This window comes from Phragmites australis, chromosome 8, assembly GCF_958298935.1.
Source record: "Phragmites australis chromosome 8, lpPhrAust1.1, whole genome shotgun sequence".
Taxonomy (NCBI): domain Eukaryota; kingdom Viridiplantae; phylum Streptophyta; class Magnoliopsida; order Poales; family Poaceae; genus Phragmites; species Phragmites australis.
In genome coordinates, this window is record NC_084928.1 from 26,167,492 (window position 1) to 26,191,151 (window position 23,660).

At 42.4% G+C, this 23,660-nt stretch overlaps 1 protein-coding gene across 1 annotated transcript; it reads left to right on the forward strand.

The window, feature by feature from the left end:
* The first annotated feature begins 19,199 nt into the window (after positions 1-19,199).
* Positions 19,200-22,126, forward strand: LOC133926855 (calmodulin-binding receptor kinase CaMRLK-like). The gene is made up of 2 exons (XM_062372991.1): positions 19,200-20,683; positions 21,129-22,126. The coding sequence occupies exons 1-2, from the start codon at positions 19,369-19,371 to the stop codon at positions 21,767-21,769; spliced, it is 1,956 nt and encodes a 651-aa protein (XP_062228975.1). The 5' UTR covers positions 19,200-19,368; the 3' UTR covers positions 21,770-22,126.
* The last annotated feature ends 1,534 nt before the right edge of the window (positions 22,127-23,660 follow it).

Here is a 23,660-nt window from a genome sequence, read left to right on the forward strand (position 1 = left end):
AAAAACATTGAGAAAAATAAAAAAAATCAGGAAAAATAGAAAGAATCAGGAAAAACCCGCCTCAACGTCATTGAAAACAACGTATAAAACTAGCAAAAGGGTGAAAAGTAAACGGCTTTGAAAATTCGAAGTGTAAAATATCCAGTTTTAGATTTCAAGAGCTAAAATCGGACTTTGGTGATAGTTCGAGTACCAAAAATAGACTTCTTCCTAAAAGTTATAAAAGTATGGTTTTTATGTATAAATGTATTGTATTGTAACAAAATTGACTTTTTGGTACAATGATATACAATTTTAGATTCTACTCTATTCTACTATTTGCGATCCTACCCAAACCCTTACAATCTCATTAGTGACTTTGACGACCTTTGTAGAAACAACAAAGGCCTGAATTAAGTTGCTCTCACTCTGATATATAACGCCTACATACAGCTATGGATTAGTCTCAGTCTCAGGCCCTTCAATATTCTTGATCCCGCTGATGATATTAGAGATTTGGTATGTACTAGTGTTGATGCTAATTTCTGATTTGTTGGTTTCATTTAATATTAATGCCTTAGGAATTTTCTATTGTAAACACGTGGTATTTGGATGAGAGCCTTTAATCAGCCCTCTCTCTCAAAGATGTTATCAGAATTTGCCACTGTAAAAGTGGCGCGTCAAGATTTGCCATCTTGGCCAACATGTCATGCAAAGGTTAATTAGATCAGTGTCATCGTGATTTTGTGCATTTTGAAAAATACCACTACAAAGATCGAAATCGGACGGGTGCCATTACAATTTGCTTCTTCTTTGAGATATACCATTATGAAGATTTTTGGACCAAATTACCCTTGTCCTTTTCTTCCCCTTCTCTCTCAATTTCATCTCTCGCGTGTTCTCTTGATCATCTCCGCCATCACCACCCAATGGCCGGTGATGAGAGGTGCTGCCAACGAGCTACTTTGCCACTAAAATCGACCACTGGATTCAGCTATCCCCGACGTGTCGCTGCAAGATCTGGCTGTTGCAGATCAGGCATAGTCATGGTTGTCGGATCTAGTTGTCCCTGATGTGTCGTTGCCAAATCCGGTCGCCAAACAAACTCGGATGACCATTTTTTCTAGATCCGGCTATCATCGGCGCTTATGAGGACTAGGATGATGCGGCGGTAGGTACCATCTCCGAGGACCTGCCGAGAAGAATCTCCTGCAGCATAGATGTCTCCTACTTGGCGATGCTGTATGCGTCAATGCGGGGACACCCGGTCCTCGACCATAAGCACCAGTGGCTAGTCGAACTGGTTAGCGACAATGAACACCAGACTTACGGAGGAGAAGAAGGGGTGTGAAAGGGGAAAGGAATAGGAAGAAGGAGATAGAAGAAGAAGGTAGGGGTAGTTAGGTCCAAAAAATCTTCATAATGATATATCTCAAAGAAAAAGTAAATTGTAATGGTACCGGCCCGATTTTGAACTTTTTAGTTGTATTTTTCAAAATGGGCAAAATCGCGATGACACAAATCTAATTAACCCATCATACAATTTTAAATATCAGTTTGAAATTTTAGCTTTCGGCTTGATTTATACTATCACGTAGTAAAATTCAAAAACTTTTTAGTCAATGAGCATAGTTTGAAGGACATCGCATGTAATTGGAGTTAAGCGGATGAGGAGGTAGTTAATAGCTAGCCGGGCTCGCAGGTGTGGCGCAAGAGCCGACGAGTTTGCTCGAGTTCGCACATATGGGGTATTGTGGAAGCATTTGGCACCTAGGGTTCCATTGGCTTGAGGACATGGAAATGCAAGAAGGGTGGCCAAAGGGATCAATTGACAAATGGGTTCATGGAGTAGATGGGTAAGGGTAGGAGGAAAGTAAGGAAAGGAGAGGAAGGAGAATTGACAAAGGCTCAATTTCCCACTACAATCGGAAATCATGTATTTTTCATATCCATATGATCAAGTCCTTAGGAGCAATTTTACGATACTTTCTACTTCCAAAAGCACCTAAGGAGTATTGATTAAATCCATCCTTTGATTTTCAGGGTATTATAGACTTTAAGTTTATATCTAAAATATCCTGACTACATCAAATTAGTTATGCAATCCCACCAGGCCCCAACTAACCTCAACCATGCAGGATAAGATCCTATGTAAATGCATGGCCAATCACGGTATAATACCTTTAATCTCTTCACCTCTGCTAAGTCTTTGTGCTATTGTTCTCCAGAGGCCCGAATGTATATTTCTTCCCCGAAACATCTTCCCGGCATAGCAATATCACAAATCAGTCATCGCTACCTGCTCCGTTGTGCCTAGAGCACTGAAATGTTCAAATCTTTTGTTCACCGGCAAAGTTTAATGGAAGCAGCATGTACCTCTGACTGAATTTAACTTGCATGCAAAGCGGAAACAATATTTTTCGATAATGGAAGATTTAGTGACTCTCATAATTATATCAAGAAGATAAAATCGCGTAAGAGTTAACTCCCAACTCTGTATATATATATCTAGTATACACACAACCCAAAGTTTAGCAACAACATAAAAAAATAAGAACACATGAAACATTATTTGAAAAGAGGAAAAAAGAAACAATGGAAATTATGGTGGTGGGTTCATGATCCGAAGCCTAGAGCCCCATCCATGTTGGGTAAAGAACTCCCTGACCACATGCTCCAATTGCTTGCACGCTGGTGGTACCATCTCTCAAGACTCCAACTGTTGAAGTATAACCAAGTATGGAGCCAATGCATACATCTCTAAACAACCTGCAAGGGATACGAAATTTTCATCATATCAAAGATAATATCATTTCTGTATAGCCATAGCGACCAACAAAGAGCCGCTCCAACTAGTACACAAGCTTTTAGACAATTACTAAGGCCACGACCAGTTTCCCATCATATTAGATATGCTATGAGGTGGGTAAAGGTTTGAAGCCATCTGAATGATAAACCATGCAAAACAACATTCAAAGAAGAGTTGCTTAATCGTCATATTTTTATGACAATTGCAACACTTCTGGCTACCTTACCATTTTATTTTTATTAAATTATCCATGGTTAGAAGAACACCTTGGTGGAGGTACCAAAGAAAGAATTTGATTTTAGGGGTAATTTTAGTTTCAATAGTTGTTTGTTTATATTTGGGGTATCAATATACTTTATGGCACGATATAAAGAATGCACCAAGAATTTACCATTTTGGTTCAATTCTAGTTAAATTCATCCCACTCTTGTGATATATTGATGTTATTGAGGGCCTATTTGGCAGAGCTCCAGCTCCAAGAGTTCTTGGAGCAATGTATCTGTAGCTCTAGAAATTTATGGAGCTAGAGCTAAGTGTACACTGAGGGTGTTTATGTGAGTCATCTTGTTTATATTCTAAACTAAAAATGTATACTTCAACCACTTTATATTCACCTAAAAAAACCAGATTTGAGGTGAATCTAGGAGGCGGAGCTCTACCAAGCATGGTCTAAGGGCCTGTTTGGCTCACTACCATCAATTACAGCATATTTGGCAAAATAGTGCTTAAGGTGTGGCGAAAAAATTGCTTGCCACACCTTAGGCAAAGTTTGGCAAAAAAAAATTAGTCTATCACAGGTGGGGTCAAAGGCTCAAAAACTATGGCACGCTAAAAATGTGGCAGCGAACCAAACAACTACCAGAGAAAGTCTGGAAAAGTGTGGCAAAGTGCGGCAGCGAACTAAACATGCCCTAAGTCTCAAAAGGAGGTCATTCTAAGCTATCAACTTTGGGCCAATTGGGTTGCATCAGAAAGAAACATTTGTAGCAAAAATGACCCTATTAGGCCATGAGGTAGATGCTTGCAGTTTTTGTGATGATTTAATTGATTTATATAGCTCACCCCTTTGCAATAAGATATGTGTTGAGAATATTCTTATAGAACCATCTAGTGAACTCATTGCACAAGAAAAGGATCAACTCAAGCAAGAAGTAAAAAAGCTCAAAAAGGACTTGGCAAGATTAAAGGGCAAGAACCATGTCCAACCTCCTCAAGATAATAATGCTACTACAGTGAAGAAGCTTACAGAGGGGTCCACCCTGACATGCTTCAAATGTCATCAGGTATGCCACAAGTCCATCCATTGCAAGCAACTCAAGAAGGAGATCAAGAGAAGAAGAAGATCATGAACCTCTCCAACAAGACCATCAATATCTACACCAAGCCCAACTACAAAATCAAGACCAAGAGAAACCACTACAAGCTTAAGAAGAAAAACAATGACAAGGTGGTTGCACATATGGTTGGGAGAAAGAATTGAGGGTGCAACCAACTTATGTGGGTGCCCAAGGAAGTCATCACCAACACGAAGGGGCCCTAATCGATTTGGGTTCCAAAAAAGACTTGAAGCCCGATGTGGCTATAGGAATTTGGAGACTTGGCTCGCAAAATGAAGTGAAGGTTCAAGCAAAGAAGCAAAGTGTACAAGATTGGACGCTTTGATGAAGATCATCATCATCATATACCCAAATTCCTATCCAAAAGTAAAAAAGTTAATTGAGCTATATGCAAAATCTTTTAATTATTGTACCTCATTCGCCTTGTCTTGGATTGCATGTGCATATTTCAATTTATTGCAATACCTAATGAAGGTTTTCATATGGTAGATTGCTTGTGTTTCTCTCTTTCTTATGAGCAACCTACATGGTTTATTAGTTGTAAGTGACACTAGTTTCACAATTGGTATCTTTTATGTGTCATGAACCAATCTATAGGGTACCCTTCCTATTGTTATCAATAACAAGTGTATATGTCTCGTAAGTATTCAACACTTGTATGTACATATTTAGAGAAGTATGTCCTATGGGTTGTTATTTTGAGACTAACATGTGTTGATAGATGTATCTTTTGTAGTCTCATGAAGAAATCAACGTGTTCCCAGAGTTATGCAATACTTAAAGGCTTCAATTGGTATCTTTGTCAATTCATTTTTACATTTAAGCTACCTCCATGCATGATATGACTTAAAATTCTTACCTCTACTTATTGTCTAGATGTGCATATATAGCTATGTTCCTATAAATGGTATTCACAAATTGGTCTCATTATATGTATGCACACATAAAAGGGAAGTTTAGATTATATCATGTGAGTTTTATGAATTATGATCCTTGTTTTTCTCTTTCAATTGATATCAATAACTCATATCCTTATAATTGGTATATCTTTTTAATTGGTATTATTTCATTGGATCATGATTTATGAAGCTCTCTCTTATGTGCTCTAACGTTCTTTCTTGAGTTCAACATATGTTTGTAGCCCTTTTTGAGATTGTTGATAAAAGGGGAGAAATTTGATAACCAAAACAAAAGGCAAGATACAAGATGTCTAAGAATACCAAAGTTGATAAAGAGGGAGAAGAAGATGATACAAGAAGCAACATGAGGCACCTAGGTTGACAAACGGGTGAACTTCATGCATGGGTCAATAAAGAGAGATAGTGGTAATGAAGAAAGAGGGAGCCACAACAAAGGTGGACTAAATGGTAAGAACATGCTTCTAAGGATTATGGTAAGGCTTTGTGCTCTTTACGATTGGTATCATTTATTATTTACTATTTGATTTGGTTGTGTTGTCATCAATCACCAAAAGGGGGCAGATTGTAGCGAAAATAGCCCTTGAGACCATGATTGTAATTTTGGTGATTAATGACAACATATTCATTGGGACTAACATGTTTATCAAGAATATATGTTAGTAGGTCTCATGGATGCAATACATCAAGAAGCCACTGCAGCCGAGACAAAGTTTGATTGAATTAGAAAAGTCCCAGAAGAACTCACCTCATTGGATGGTCTGGTGTTCAGGGGTGGAACTCACTAGAGTATTTTGTCTAGAGGCAAAATGAAGGCTGATGACTTCACCGGATGGTCCAGTGCTCTGTGTGTTGAACTCAGCAAAGTATTTCTGGCAAATGGAGAGAATGTTGAAGACCTCATTGGATAGTCCGGTGATCTGCATTGGGTAACACCAGTATATTTCCTACAGAGAAGAATGCAAGTGCAGAAGACTAAAGATCAACCCACCGGATGGTGCGGTGCTTAATTTGTGTGCACCAGATTATGGCACTGGAGTATTTCTTGCAGAGATGATTGCAAGTGTTGAAGAATGAAAAACAACCCACCAAAAGGTCCGGTGCTCTGTAGATGAATGCATCAGAGCATTTTACACAGAGAGGCTACAAAGGCTCAGATAGCTCAAGATAACTCACTGTAAGGTCTGGTAATGGATTTAAAGGCACACCGGAGTGTCCAGTATTCACAGAGGCATTGAGTGGAGTTACAACAACTAGTTTATGAGGTTGTACTCACATGATGATCCGATGTTAGTACTATTGTTCTCACCGAATCATCCGATATTAACAGCTTTTCTGAGTCGTTAGGAAAATGGCTAGTTGGCAAGTTTGACGCTATAAATAACCCTCCACTCAGTCATTTGAAGATGTGGCATGCTGCTAGAGTCAAGAAGAAGCTCATATATACTTGAGAAGATATCTAAGCCATCAAAGTGCTCAAAGTGTTTATCCAAGACGATTAAGCACAAGATTAGAGAGTGTTTGGTGCTTATAGGCCTAGAGTGAGTTGTAACTATGTGCTGTAGTTTGAAGAAAGGATCAAGGAGTGATCCTATCATGTACCGAGAGGTACGTCGGCACCTTGGAGTCTTGGTGACTCATCGGCATCTTGGTCTTGGTGTGGAGCAGTGGTAAGACACGAGTACGGGGACGCGGAGACACTTGTCTTGGTGGCTCAAGCTCCGAAGTGATCACGGTGACAAGTGACTAGAAGAGAGGTTAGTGGTAAGACCTTGCCTTAGTAGCTTAGTGGCTCATCCAACTTGAGGTCTTTCCTTGGTGGCTCAAGAGTCATGACCTGGTACCAACCAGAAGCATATCCTTTGTGGAGCTCTAACGTAGACTAGGGCTGGTATTCATACCATCAATACCATGGGATAAAAATCCCTTGTGCCAAGTTTGTCACTCTTTGTTATTTACGTTTCTGCATTTACATACTTGCAATTTACCTTGCTAGAGTAGGTTGCAATCCTCTTGAGCAGTAGAGTAGACACACTAGATAAACCTAAAGAGTATTTAGATAGAAATTGAGATAGGTTTATCTTGTGATATTTTTGGAGCCAATTTGATTTAGATTTCTATGTCTCCTAATTCACCCCCATCTCAGGACGCCACCATTCCTCACAATTGGTATTAGAGCCTCATGCTCTTGATAGGCTTAACATTCTAGAGTTGTGACGTTCGGGGTTGGGATGGATACCTATAGCGCTCCACATTTCGACGGCACTAATTTCCCCCGATGGAAAATTCTTATGTCTTGTTATTTGCAAGCCAAGGGTCTAGATGTTTGGAGAGTCACCGAGGAAGAGATGAGACCTCGCATCACCAGTAAGGAGAGGCAATTAGATGTATTAGTGAAGAGTATTCTTTTATCATCTTTAAATGTTGATGCATTTAATCATGTTTATTCTCTCACCAATACACATGATATTTAGACTAGTCTCACTGAAATTCATGAAGGCACAAAGGATATGCGCAATGAGAAATATTATGTGCTTATCACTAAGCTCAATAGTATCAAATAATTTGCCCATGAAAGTGCTAATGATATGCACTCATGTTTGAATATTCTTGTTAATGAGATCAATGGGTTAGGTTTGATGTAAATTGATGATGATCAAGTGGTGAGAAGAATACTTCAAGCTCTTCTTCCAAAGTACAAGTTGATAGTCTCCATCATCTACGACAACAAAGACATCAAGAAGATGACTCTAAGTCAAGTGCTCAGCAAGATCACTGCCCATGAGATCACCATGAACATGTGGGTTGAAGCCTTTTTCCTCATCCGACACTAAGAACCTTGCTCTCACATACAATCAAGCTCAATGTCAACACATGAAGGTAAGGATGAGGAAACAAGAGCAAGAGTCAAGCTCAAGCGAAGATGATGATGATCAAAATGAATAGAGCTATGAAGATGATGAGCAAAGCACATCAAGTGATGAAGAAATAAACCCTCAAGTGGAGAAGAACATCAAGAAGATCAATGCAAGATGGATCATCGATCTCCATGAAAAACTTAGTCAAAACTATTGATCACATCAAGAAGGAGAACAAGACCAAGAGCAAAAGGGAGACAAGGGAAAGAGCCAAAGTATTTGCAAGCATGGGAAGATGGGTGAGTAAAGATAAAGATTCAAGCTCAAGTGATGAGAGCTTCACCACCCACTCCTCCAAGAGAAACTCTTTCTTAAGGTTATCATCACACAAGTCATCATCGCACAAGTCATTACACAAGTGCCTTATCGCCAAAGGTATGGATAGCGATGTAAGTGATGATGAATCCGATGATGATTCTCCCTCCTATGATGAACTCCTCCATTTGATCAATGAGAAACAAAGGGACCATAAGAAACAATCAAAAGAGCTTAAGAAATTCAATGTACTTAATGACATTCATGCTACATTCGTTTCTAATTATGAACAATTTTTAAGCAAATTCAATTTGCTAAGCAAAGGGCATGATGAGCTTATGGCTAAATTTGAGTGCATTGAATCTCAATCTAAGGTCCATTTGGAGCAATCTATATCTCTATTTAATTTCAATCCTAAGGTAGATGATTGCACTTCTTGTGATAATTTAATTGATTTATCTAGCTCACCCCTTTGTAATGAGATATGTATTGAGAATGTTCTTATAAAACCATTTAATGAACTAATTGCACAAGAAAATGATGAGCTCAAGTAAGAAGTCGAAAAGCTCAAGAAGGACTTGGCAAGATTAAAGGGTAAGAACCATGTCCAACCTCCTCAAGATAACCATGCTACCATGGTAAAGAAGCTTGCGAAGGGGTCCACCATGATATGCTTCAAATGTCATCAAGAAGGCCATAAGTCCTTCCAATGCAAGCAAGTCCAGAAGGAGATCAAGGAGAAGAAGAAGATCATAAACCTCTCTAACAAGACCTCCAACATCTACACCAAGCCCAACTATAAAACCAAGATCAAGAGTAATCACTACAAGCTCAAGAAGAAGAACAATGGCAAGGTGGTTGCACATATGGTTGAGAGAAAGAATTGCGGGTGAAACAAACCCATTTGGGTGCCCAAGAAAGTCATCACCAATATGAAGGGACCCAATCAGTTTGGATTCCAAAGAAGACTTGAAGCCTGAGGCGGCTATGGGGATTTGGAGACTTGGCTCACAAAATGAAGTGAATGTTCAATCAAAGAAGCTAAGTGTATAAGATTGGACGCTTTGATGAAGATCATGATCGTCATATACCCAAATCCCTATCCAAAAGTAAAAAAGATAATGGAGCTATATACAAAATCTTTCAATTGTTGTAGCTCATTCGCCTTGTCTAGGATTGCATGTACATATTTCAATTTATTGCAATACCTAGTATAGGTTTTCATATGATAGATTGCTTGTGTTTCTCTCTTTCTTATAAGAAACCTACATGGTTTATTAATTGTAAGTTTCTTTTATGGTACTAATTTCACAATTGGTATCTTTTATGTACCATGAACCAATCTATAGGGTACCCTTCCTATCGTTATTCATAACAAGTGTATATGTCTCGTAAGTATTCAACACTTGTATGTACATATCTAGCGGAAGTATATCCTATGGGTTGTAATTTTGAGACTAACATATGTTGCTAGATATATCTTTTGTAGTCTCATGGAGAAATCAATATGTTCCCAGAGTTATGTAATGCTTAAAAGCTTCAATTGCTATCTTTGTCAATTCATTTTTACTTTTAAGCTACCTTCATGCATGATATGACTTAACTTCCTACTTCTACTTATTCTCTAGATGTGCATATATTACTACATTCCAACAAGTGGTATTCACAAATGGGTCTCATTATATATATGCACACATAAAGGGTGAGTTTAGATTATATTATGTAAGTTTTATGAATTATGATCCTTAATTTTCTCTTTCAATTTATATCAATGCCTTATATCCTTACAATTGGTATATCTTTTCAATTGGTTTCATTTCATTGGATCATGATTTATGAAGCTCTCTCTCATGTGCTCTAATGTTCTTCCTCAATTTCAACATATATTTGTAACCCTTTTTGAGATTGTTGATAAAGGGAGAGAAGTTTGATGACCAAAGCAAGAAGAAAGATACAAGATGTCTAGGAATGCCAATATTGACAAAAGGGGAGAAGAAGAACATCCAAGAAGCAACATGAGGCACCTAGGTTGACAAAGGGTTGAAGTTCTTGCATGAGTCGATAAAGGGAGATAGTGTCAATGAAGAAAGAGGGAGCCGCAACAAAGGGGGACTAAATAGTGAGAACATGCATCTAAGCAATGTGGTAAGGCTTTGTGCTCTTTACAATTGATATCATTTATTATTTGCTACTTTCTTTGGTTGTATTATCATCAATCACCAAAAAAGGGCAGATTGTAGCAAAAATGGCCCTGTTATACTATGATTGTGATTTTGAAGATTAATGACAACATAGTCATTGGGACTAACATGTTTGTTAAGAATATATGTTAGAAGGTCTCATGAATGCAATACATTAAGAAGCCACCATAACTGGGATAAAGTTTGATTGAATTGGAGAAGTCTCATGGATGGTCCGCTATTCAGGGGTTGAACTCAGTAAAGTATTTTGTCTAGAGGCAAAGTGAAGGCTGATAACTTCACCGGATGGTCTGGTGCTCTGTGTGTTGAACTCACCGGAGTATTTCTGATAAAGGGGGAGAAGGTTGAGGACCTCACCGGGTAGTCCGATGATTTGCACTGGGTAGTACTGTAGTATTTCCTACAGAGAAGAATGCAAGTGCAGAAGACTAAAGATCAACCCACTAGATGGTACGATGCTTGGTTTGTGCACACCGGATTATAGCACCGGAGCATTTCTTGTAGATGCGACTGCAAGTGTTGAAGAATGAAGAACAACCCACTGGAAGGTGCAGTGCTCTGAAGATGAATGCAACAGAGTATTTTACACAGAGAGGCTGCAAAGTCTCGAATGGCTCAAAATAACTCACCGGAAGGTTCGGTGATGGATTTATGCACACCGGAGTGTTTGGTGTTCACAGAGGCATTGAATAGAGTTACAACGTGAACTAGGGGTGGCATTCATGCCATCGATACCACGGGATAAAAACCCCTTGTGCCGAGTTTGTCTCTCTACCTTATTTACATTTCCGTATTTAGATACTTACAATTTACCTTGCTAAAGTAGGTTGCAATCCTCTTGAGAGGTAGAGTAGACACACTAGATAATCCTACAGAGCATTTAAATAGAAATTGAGATAAGTTTATCTTGTGAAGTTTTTGGAGCCAATTTTGTTTAGGTTTCTAAGTGTCCTAATTCACCCCCTCTCTTAGGACGTCACCGTTCCTCACAACATTCGGCGATAATGACTATAACACTTGCGCTATGGTTTTCTGTTATGACATACTATGTTGTACAAACTGGGTATCAATTACCAAGTGGTGAATTCCTTAACCATATATCTTCTCAGAATCTGATTTGTGTGCCATCTTTGATAATGAAGGTACCAAAGTGGAAGCGATGTCGCTTCACCCTCATCATCCCATACTAGAATTATGAATCCCCTTGTTTCCATTAATCCTGAAATAAGATTTTTGACCCCAAATATTTATTCCTTAATAATTCTTTTCATACCCCCTCTTCATTGACAATTTTAAATAACCAGTTATAGAGTAGAGAAAAATTTTTACATCGAGGTCTTGGATCCCTAAACTGCCCTGTTCTTTGAGCTAGCAAAAGATCCTCCATTTTGCCATGTAGTACTTCTTTTTGTGACCGTCGCCTTGCTAGTAAAATCTTGAACAAAAGTACTCTTGTTTTTTAAGGACCCCATGAGGAATTAGGAAAAAAGACATAATGTACTTCGATAAGCTAGAGAGGACCTAGTTAAGAAGGACAAGTCTATCGCCTTGTGATAGATGTTTGCCTATTCAACTACTCAGTCTCTTAGCAAACCATTTTTCTACTCCTCTCCCATCTACATTTCTCAGTTTTTTGTAGTGGGATGGAATGCCCAGGTACCACAACGGTAATTCACCCCTGCACAACCAAATAGTGGAGCATATTGTTTGGCTTCATCCTGTGCCGCCCCACATTCTTATGAAAGTTAATCTTGGGGCAGGATAGTTGCTCGAAGGCACAAAGCAAAAGCTTCAAATTCCTAGCCTTTTCTAAGTCATGATCCATAAAGAGAATTGTGTTATACGCATATTGGAGAATGGAAAGCCCATTATTAATAAGATGTGGTACAACCCCGCTAATGTGGCCATTTGTTTTGGCTCTCTCGATCAATATTACTAACATGTCTATAACAATGTTAAACATAAGCGTAAACCATGTAGGTAGCAAAATTCATCGGAGAATTGGCTCGTGCTGCCATGGTAGTGGGCTGGCATTAAGTTTCGAGGGGAGAAAGGATAGGAGCAGGGAGGCTCATAAGGGTAATTGCGATTGTTAAGGCAACCATTTTGATATGCTAATGATGTTTTTGGTCACATTACAACTTTTCCCTAAGAAAAACTACTCCCTAATGCTCGATGGGGAGTACATCCAAATTCTTAACAAATTTAGCCCATTAAATTGCAAGGAATAGATGGTTCATACATATCTTTGGGTACCCTAAAAGAACTTGTAATGAAAAAAGAAGTGTTATGAATCATTGCTATTTGACTTAGACCTATTCTAAAAATAGTCGAGGTATTTCAAATTGTTTATAGACGCGGATTGTCAGACCCGTACTTTTGGTTCCACTGTGCAATCTCATATCAGTCATTGAGTTAGTAGCTGATATGCACATTTTTAACAGAATATGTATCATAGTCATACTTTGGATATAATACCTAAATTAAAGTCTTATACAATATATTACAACACCGAGTTTAGACATAGCTTCCCAATCTTAATAGAGTTTGCAATACAACGGAAGACATAACGAGTAGACCTAAGGCCTATAGGCAACTTGGGTGTGGTCAAAATCTTAATCTTCTACTCATCATTGCCGACATCAATGTAAATGCCCTCTGGGTCTTCATCTCAATTTCAACAAAGCAAGAGTGAGTACATAATGTACTCAACAAGCCGTAGCTCAAGGTATATGCATAGGGGTAGATCAAGGAAAGTCTATAAAGTCTTTTAGGTTTTGGCGGAGAGCCAATTTTTTATGCAAGGGTCCAGTTTGCAAAGCCTAGTTCAAAGTAGTTGAGGAAAGTAGAGTTAAGTTAAATTGTGGGGGGGGGGGGGGTTAGGCCTGAGAAAGATACATCCATCCCGCTAGTTTCTAAGTTTTATAGTTGGTGGACACCCAGTCCTTGGCAACTAAAGGCACACAGCATGTACTTCCAAAAGACGAGCACACAACCTACTCATTTATCAAGGAGGTACTCACACGATAGAACTATCATTGTGACCAAACCATAACATGTCCCTAACTGTGAGAAACCGTCCAAACATTATTCTAATTAATCATTAAGTCGATCATTTACTTAATCACGACTTCAACGATTAATCAGAATACCGCAACGGTAGTCCCGGCATGTGTTTTGCGCCCAGGATCGGAACACATGCCTTACCAACATAGAGCATCACAACAAAACTTAAGAAAGAGTGAGTAATTAAATATTATATTACAAGTCTTTAAACATGTAGTTGTTTTCATAATTTACATCACAAGGAAATAACCACTACACTGTGGAAGAAAACTATACAACAAAAACATATAGAGTGTGCTACTCCTGCCCGCCACCCTGATCGACACGCACAAAGTAGACGAAAATAGCCTCTTCTTCACCGACCTATGAACCTACATCAACTTAAGGGCAGCACCCTGAGTACGAAGGTACTCGCAAGTCTTACACAATATAAAGCACATATACATAGCTCAACTTCAAGGATCATGCATTAGCTAGTAGCAAGGATTAAACATGCAGTTCAGTGAATTAAAGCGGTAAGCAACATAGACATATGTGTGTGCAACTAACTTAACCAACATATATGAAAACTACCCTGCACCACCAACTGAACATAAGTAAATGTAATCAATGTGTATCAAAAGTGTAACAAGTACCAACTCTGATCACTCCCACATAGCCACCATGTCCATACCACCACCACAAACCCGAACCACAAATCCACAACGAACCTCTACGACCGATACGGATGAAACAATACCATGCTCATGACCGAGAGCGTGGCAATTCGAACTGTTTATACACCCTACAGGGGGATACTCCTTGACCCACACGACACGAGGACCATACGGTTTGTGCCACCCGCTAAAGTGCACACAAGGGGGTACCCGTGACAACCTTTCCCAACCAGCCCCAACAGTGTAGGGCATGCATCGCTCGGCGCGGCGATACTAGAACTACTCCCAGAGCAAATTAGTACCGCTTACAAGCCCACCCGCTCACACCGTCGATGTTCACGCCCACAAAGCCACAACTGCGAAGGTATTCGGCTCGCCTTACCATTAGATTGGTATGTGGTGAGTAAGATAAATGCTAAAGCCAACGGTACCGACGAACGGTCTTAAACAATGCAAGCGGTTTATGGTGCTCGGGTTTCCTCTCTAAACCTGCCCCCAGGACTTTCGTCCGAGGCAGACGACACACCTAACACTGCCCACATCTCATCTCATACTCACCACTCACCAACCATCTCACAATCAACATGTATTTGTAATCAATAGTAATCCCTATACTCACAAACAACGAAAAACATTATCGTTCAACTTCTACCGAAAGACTTAAGCATTGCTAAGCATGTATATCGTACTCGTACCTAGACATAACACCATCTCTAGGCTAAAGGAAATTACTTGAACAATTGACCAAGGTAGAAAGATACAATCGGCATAGGTTCTACCAAGGGTACCCGATACATGCATACATACATAAGCATATTCATCAATTGAGACTTCCAAATTTGACATGGGTGACATATGTTAGTTGCTTGCCTTGCTGCTCTGGATCAGAAAGGTGGGGCGCGTCATGATCGAACTCGGCCTCCGAGATCGTCGGATCGGTGTTTTCTAAAAAAAATAATGCATGCAATGCTATGAGATGCGCAAAACATAAATTGTCCAAGTGGTTTCATAATTTTCGGAGATGGTATTGATTATCGGTGATTTAAACAAGCGGAAACACATTTAATTAACTCATCAATTATCAAAAGTATTTTATGGAGTTCCAACACTTTTAACACGTAGTTCATAATCATACAAAGCTAACTCAACTGGTCTCACGTCGTTTGGAGTTTGGATGAATTAATTATGAATTTTATAAGCCTCACCTCGCCTGATGAATAGTAATTACGGAACTTCCGCAAAATTCTAAGGAACCTCTGCATTTTTTCGGACTATCCGCACATTTTCGCGGATACTCCACACTGCGGAACCTCCGAAAAATTGTCTGGAGGCTCCGGACTTTCCAGAACTTCCCCTATTTGGGGCAAAACTTTGCCAAATCGATTTGCCATCTTCTCCAACCCAAAGGGGGATCCGTTTGGGAGAGTTTAGAGAGTCTAGAACTCACTTAACCACCTAGCAACCCAATTCCTAAATCAAATCTCATCTAAAATCCTCTCTTTTCTTCTAAACCTCAAGAACACTCCAACTTCGCCAAAAATCGCTCCAACTCAAAAACGGTCCAACCAAAACGCGAACACACGCCATGGATGCCTAGTAGACTCACCCAAGGTGCTTTTGCCCCGCTTAGTGACCTTCGGAAAGAAGAGGAAAGCTCGGGACGGAGAAGAATAGCCGAAGCTTTAAAGTTTCAACCTAAAAACCAAAAGAGGTCAAAACCGCCTCGAATCTTTCAGGGAGGCGAAAACAAATTGGATGGATGAGTAACCCTCGAGCATGTGGTCGCGTGGGTACCACACACGTACCTCGGCTTCACTTCTTTAGGCGGGAAACCAAAGGAAAAGGGGGAGAACTTGAGAGAGAGTGAGAGAGAGAGAGAGAGAAAGGACAACTTCACTTTTGCCTCTCACTTGTGTTGGCCGGTTGGATGAGGGAGTGGAGCATGTGCGGGAGGGAAAGAGAGAGAGAGAGAGAGGGGCTGCTGCCCTTAGAGAAAGAGAGGGAGATCTTTTCCACTCTAAAGGGCCCACATGTAAGTGATCAATTCCAATTTTGCTTCTAATTCTTTTATCTCTCTCAAATTCCCTTCTTCCACCTCATTAATCCAAAGTGAGGTGCACTAGTCTGCTGAAAATTCAAGAAATTTTTTTATGTCGCGGTTACAATCCCCAGGAGCATCTGATCCTGTATTCGCAATTCATATTTCAATCTGGCGATCGGAAGCGATCCAAATTCAAATATGAAGCTATTGATGCATGTTAAGTATTAAACACGCAATTACAAATTTCGGGACGTGACACTAACCGTAGACATGGTTGTCCAGATAGGTTTACACTTAGTAGAGATTGCACACTTTACCCACAAGATATGCACAAACTCTAGTGGAGCTAGCGTAATGAGACACTGCACCCTCTCAACATCATCACAATATCCATCCATGGGACACATAACCAAGAGCTCATGTACACACGACTAACTTAGAGTCTCCTAACCAAATCACGGGATGTAACCCAGAATGCTTGAGTCTTCCCCTGGCTCGTGTTTCCACTACCAACCTATGAGTGGGTACTGATATAAGTCAAAGGGGTTAGGGTCAAGTCCTACCACACGCTGACATGTAGTTGCATGCTTAACTAGGTAAGATGTCATAACGAACATGTCCTTATGCGATCGAAACAAGTGTCTCATATCAAGAACACCACATAGGAGAACCTTGCTCCTAAGGAAATCTCACCCCCGCAAGGTACCTTACTCACCCTCGTCAAATCAAGCTTTAGGGTTTCTTATTGTCACCATTCATATCCCACTCACACCACCAAGCACATACATCATTTAACACTTTTCGGAATACATGATTAACTTAATTAATTACCATGATCCATCATTTATGTGTGGCATTCCTAAGCATGATAGTAATCAAGCAGTCATCCAATCAATCAATATAGTTGATGTTGAGCATCTTCTAGGGTTTGAATGGAATTAGATAATTCAATACCAAGGCATGGAATCTACATGCTAGGTCATAACTATTCCAGCATTTCAAACATAATATCCTAAGCATGCATAGCACTAAAATTCAAAACTTGGCTCTATAGGTATAATATAATCAAAATTTGCCTTCATAGAAGTCTTCTTCTGCTTCTTCCTTGTAATCCAAGTTCTCGGTTCCTCCTCGAATGTTCCTCTTCTAGTATCACAAAAAAACATTGATAAGCTCTTTATCGAACAATTTAACAAAGTTCTAGAAGGATATACTCTCCTGCTATCTACTGCTTTGTGAATCTAAAGTATGAAGGCTAAATTATTATTCCACACTATTATGTGAACCTAAAGTGGGAGGACTAGGTGCTGTTATGTGGTGAAAACTAGATCAAGTTATTATTCTAAACTACTATTTAAGTTTGAGAGAAAGCCTAATCAAATCATTAAATCTAATTTAAGGTGATTCTACAAGATAACTAGCTGTGTAGTTTTCTATGAGCAAGTGTGTCTGTGTTTCTTTTTCCCTAATTTATGATTATCTGGCATTTTTATCTAATCAATAGTTATTTATTTAAGAGCTACTTAAATTATGCTACTTTTTATCTATTATATAAATAGGCTAAATTATTACAGTCTATATACTGAGGTTTCTCTTATAGCCTAGAACATGGTTACCTATATTTATTTATATACAAAACTACTCCTAAACTTGCTAAAAGTCTAATTCTAGATTTACAACAAAGTACAAGCAAGGTAAAATAAATTTATACTAAACTTTAAATAATTACAAAAATTACAAAATTTATATGGATGGATATATCTTGATTTTAGATAAATATTGGTAGAAGAATTATCAATTTTGGAGTTACAACAGAGGAGAAATGGGCTTGGGGTTTACTCTTCTTGGTACTTGGTAGACTGGGTCCATAGAGCAATGGCAGCTTAGCTTAGTTCAGTCTGGGAGCTCGGCCTGGGTTTGATGGGTCTCACCTGTCAGTCGCTTACATGGAGAGAGGGAATGGCTCGGGGCTCGCTTCTTCAGACTGACAGAGAGAGGGCATAAAGGATGGGGTCGGCTCCAAGACAGGCAAAGACAGATTGAGAGAGGGAAAGGCATAGAGATGGGATGGAGAGAGAAGGGTCAGCGCCGGTGACAGAGGGGATGGCAAAGCACTAGCAATCGGGAAAACAAGGTTTCAGTCTCAATCTAGACTAGCTAGCGTTGGGTGGCGACGGCGATGACAATGATGTCAAGTAAGCGAGGCTAGGGTTAGGGTTTGGTAGTTCATGTGGAGAGGGAGAGGGAGAAGGGAGAGAGGGGAGAGGAGGGGAGGTGCTTAGCGGCAAGGGTGAGCTCGGTGGCAGCGGCGGTTGGTCGCGGTGGTGTGTAGAGAGGAAGAGGAGGGAAGGTGGTGGTGCGGTGAGGATGGAAAGGGCTCAACCCCTTTTATAGTGGCGGAGGGCATGGCTACAATGCCGCGCGATTGGCACATCGTGCACTGACGGGACAGGGCGGGGGGGGGGGGGTTGTGGGTGGTGAGGATGGCAATGATGTTGGTAATGGAGTGGCGACAATAGGGTTGCACGATGGCACTATATGAGATGGCAGAGAGAAGAGAGGGGAAGGGTGAGAGAGATTATTATTATTATTATTATTATTATATGAGTATGAGTATGACACAGATAACATAAGGAAAAAATCACTAAAAGAATTTCATATTGCGCTTGAAAATATAAGATTTCCGAGTCAAATTTGAACATACAAGAGTTCTGAATCGAATCTTTTTTAAATCAAGATCTTTTGTCTCGTGGTAGGTCAAGGTCACAAAGTTGCAAACACCCTCTACAGTTTAATCCTAAGGTTTTGGTCACCCGAGACCAGGAGCGGATGACACGCGAAACCTTTTTGACTGAGTTGCAATAATCCACATTTTGGAGATTCCATTAGTGATTCTGGTAACCCGGAAAGGAAGCCACGAACAAGTAGGAACACCAGAACCATCGATACGCATAGACTTCACCCCACAATGGGAAACAAACAACTCCTCACTTGCATCTTTAAGCACACAAAGAAGAGTACCCATTGTCACTAGCTATTAAAGCCATCTCATCCTTCCACCCCCTGCGTAGTTGCACTATTCCATTCCTCCTCTCTCCGTACTCCCTTAGCTTTCCTGCTCCCTCCTTCAATGCGGTCGCAGTCCAAGCCCCCTCCCTAACGCGTAGCTCAACACGTCGCGCTTCCCTGATGCCACTCCACGTCCACCACCTCCTGCTCCTCCTGCTCCTCTCCACCTCACTTCCCGCCTCTGTCACCTCCTCGTCCCCTCCTTGCGCCGGCCGCGACGACGCGGCCATCATCGCCGCCGCGTTCCGGTACGTGCGCAACTTCCGGGCATCGAGCGTCCCGGCATGCCAGCCGGTCCGGGAGTTGCGCCTGCCGTCGCGGAACCTCACGGGCGCCGTGTCGTGGGTGGCCCTCGCCAACCTGTCCGCGCTCGCCGCGCTCGACCTCTCCGGGAACGCGCTCCAGGGCGCCATCCCGGGTGGGTTCTGGCGCGCGCCGTCGCTGCGCGCCGTGGACATCTCCCACAACCAGCTCGGCGGCGCGCTCCGGGTGGAGCGGAACCCGCGGCTCGAGTCTCTCAACGTGTCCGGCAACCGTTTCACTGGCGTCGCGGGTGTGGAAGGGCTCATGGGGCTTGCCACGCTCGATGTGTCGGCGAACAGGATCCGGGCGGTGCCGCAGGGGCTGCGGCGGCTGACGCGAGTGAGACGGCTCGACCTCTCTGGGAACGCGATGCAGGGGAGTTTCCCCGGCGACTTGCCGCCGCTCGGTGGGGTGCGCTTCTTGAACGTCTCGTACAACAAGTTCTCCGGCGTGGTGGACGGCAGTACTGTCAAGAAATTCGACCGCTCAGCGTTCGTGCACGCCGGGAATGCGTCGCTGGTGTTCTTGGAGGGCTCGACAGCGCCGCGGCGGCGGCCATCGCAACCTTCTCATGGAAAAATTAGAAAGAAGGATTCAGGGAGTTCGGAAAGGAAAACGACGTGGAGGAGCAAGAGGAGGAAGCATTTGAGCGTTGTGGCGGTGGCGGTGATGTGCGGGGTGGTGTCCCTGGCCATGCTGCTCTGCTTGGTCGGATGCGTGGCATGCGGTAGGTGCAGGAAGAATGGAGGAAAGGGCGACGAGGAGAAGAAGCCGCAATGGGGTGAGAAGAGCGACGAGGAGGAGGTTGTGGTGATCGCGGCGGCTAAGGGTGCCTCGGCGGCGCCGGTGGTGCTGTTCGAGCGTCCGCTGATGGAGCTCACGCTGGCTGACCTGGCCGCGGCCACGTCTGGGTTTGGGCGCGAGTCGCAGCTCGCGGAGCGCGGCGGCCGCAGCGGCGCCGCGTACCGCGCCGTGCTCCCAGGGGACTTGCATGTCGTCGTGCGCGTCGCGGAGTGTCCCATGGCCGGGCTCGGCGAGGACGACAACCCAGCGGCCGCCGCCACTGCGTTCCGGGATCTCGCGCGGCTCCGGCACCCAAACATTCTTCCGCTACTTGGCTACTGCATTGCAGGTGGGCGCAATTTGATTTTGGAATATAAATTATTTGAATATTTTTTGTGAATGGGTCCAATGTGCAGAGAAATACAGGTACCTTCTTATCTCAGGATCATTTTTTTTCTCAGAACCTAAACTTCACAAATTTGCAGCTAGATCTACAAATTTACAATTTTGATAAAAATGAAGTAATTAATATTGGTTGAATTATTGAATCTCTAGTGCCAATCTAGAAAATGCCAAAGTGTGGAAGGGTAGACTAGTCTCAGACTTTAGAAACACATTTTAGCCATGCAATGCAGCTTTGCAAAAGGCATTCTTGACCTCATATTATAGTTGGAGCAGTTAGGTTAGGTGCGCAAATGAACTTGCTGCGAAAATACTGTGCTACAGGTAAAAAACGGAGTACTTGCTTGGACATCTAGCATGATTTGAATTTCGAATCACCTCATCTATTGCAGGCAAGGAGAAGCTCCTACTGTACGAATATATGGAGAAAGGCGATCTCCACCGGTGGCTACATGAGCTGCCAGCGGGGCGGCCCGACATGGATGACACCGGCAGCGGTGACATCTGGGAGGTGGCGGAGAACAAGCGGTCCATATCGGACTGGCCGACCCGGCACCGTATTGCGCTAGGGATCGCCCGGGGGCTCGCATTCCTGCACCAGGGGTGGGCTGGGTCGGGGCGGGCTGTCGTCCACGGCCACCTGGTCCCGACCAACATCCTCCTCGGCGACGAGTTGGAGCCTCGAATATCCGACTTCGGGCACCCCAGCGGCGAGTCAACCCCTGAGGGCGACGTGTACAGCTTTGGCGTCCTGGTGCTGGAGCTCGTGACTGGACAGGCCAGGTGGGACGAGCCATCGGTGAGCTGGGCGCGGGGGATCATCCGTGACGGGAAGGGGCTGGACATTGTGGATCCAAGAATACGCGACGAGGCGGCAGCCGGGCTGGAGATGGAGCGGGAGATGGTGGAGTGCCTGAGGGTGGGGTACCTCTGCACGGCGCACTCGCCGGACAAGAGGCCGACGATGCAGCAGGTAGTGGGGGTGCTCAAGGACATCCGGGCTGCACCTGCCACGGCCAGCCAGACAGCGTGAAGTGTGAGCCACGGTCGGTCGGAGTCGGCCACATGCGCCGTGTCCGTTGCCAGCCAAGTGGGGCCCGCCCTCGGATTGAGGAGACGATGCTAATCGTCGCAAGCAGCCTTTTCTGATGATGCGTAGACCTCGTAGTGTGTACGATGTGAATGTAATAGTTTTCCTCTCCGGTAACAGTTGGGTTCAGAAACCTTTTTTGACATGTTGCTTGGGGCCTTTAGTTATTAAATCGCAAGCTGCTGAGTGGCTGCACTGCAGCTCAGCTAGCTGCTGCATAGAACGTGTACAGAAATGAGTACCCACCATTCGCTGCTGTACGAAGCACACAGGACCAACCGATTTGGGCTTTAGCCACCATGAGCTAGCGGAGGATCCAATGCATGTTTCAACTTGCTTTGTTTTAGTCAATAGGAGACTCAGTGAATTTCGCTGAGTTTCTAGCTTATCTGACCAAATAACCAAGCAAATCTTCCTCGGAAACCATTCCCCTGCCTGTGCGGTCGTCAAGCAAATGGTTCAGATCAAGTCGGCAGTGGCCAACCAATAGTAGCACGCAATTTTCTATAAACAATATTTCCATTGTGCCTCGTCAAGACAACCTAGGCCTGACGACAACGACAACGACGACCTGTAAGCGCACGCGGTCGCTGAACAACCGCAGCACTTCAGCTAGTGGTGTTCTTAAGAGTTTCAAAAGGAGAGGGAGAGGCAGGCCAGTGGTGTTCATTCAGACTTGCTTGCAAGTTCTGCTATGGAGTAGAAGGAGATATTGCTAAACAAATAAAAAGAGGAAGGAAACAGGGGTTAGTGGAGAGGAATGTGAGGTTGTTAAAGCCTAGGATGTGATCTCATCTCACTGGGTTAGTTGGGTTTGCTGGAATGCTGGGGACGCCTTTTGGCGCCTTTTAGGTTGGGAGGCCCCACACACGAGTCAAAAAAAACAAAGGCCCCTTGTCCCGTTGCTGCAAATCGTTTGTGGGGAGGCCGCGACAGTTGAGGTCAGCGAAGCCCGCTTGTTGCGTAGCTTGCAGCAGCATGCATGCTGGTACCAGCAGCCAGAGTGGCAGCTCTGTCTCTCTCTCTCGATGTGGCAGCAACTGATTAATGAAGTTTGCTAGGTCATGCTGTAGAAAGTATTCCAGCATTTACTTCTTCTGATAGTAAAGGCATCGATATCTACTGTATTATTGCTCTTGCTTTTCTCCATTGATCTGTCATGTTTAACGAGCACTCTTTAGCACCTAGATGCATAGGTACGCATTAGGTTGGTGTCATGTATATTGTGTTCTGTTTCACGCAGTAGCTAATAATCAAGCCGTGCTTCACTCGCAAAACAACAACAATAACAATAATAATCTAACTGTATCGTCTAACTGTGCCCCGATACGTACAATGATGCCGATGATTAGTAAAATTAATTATACAAATATTTATTTAAAGTAGGGATACTTGTTCATAAGCTATGCGTATCAAAGAGGACACATGATATTATATAGATTTGAGCATTCTTTAAGATAATAGCCATACGTCATATATTATCAGGATTAATCTCATGACAATATGATTACAATAGGGATGTGTCTATATCTACTCCTATGAATCTCGACGAATTCTCTCGTGTTCTAGATCCCGAAGCTCTTATTTGTTGAATCTAATCGTGATGTGGATTTGCTGTGATTCTTAATGGGTTATTTTCGCTTCTACCCGACCTCTCGCTTTAACGTATCATCTCCCCTCTTTATATAGTTGGATTGATGAGGCATATTGTATGTGGAGTCTCGAACGTAACCTTTCCGAATAGTGTTATCTAGAGGATTTTTTCTAATCCGAGGATAGATTCTATGTAGAACACGATGAGCTGCCTAAAATATCTGCACATGCCTTATTTATC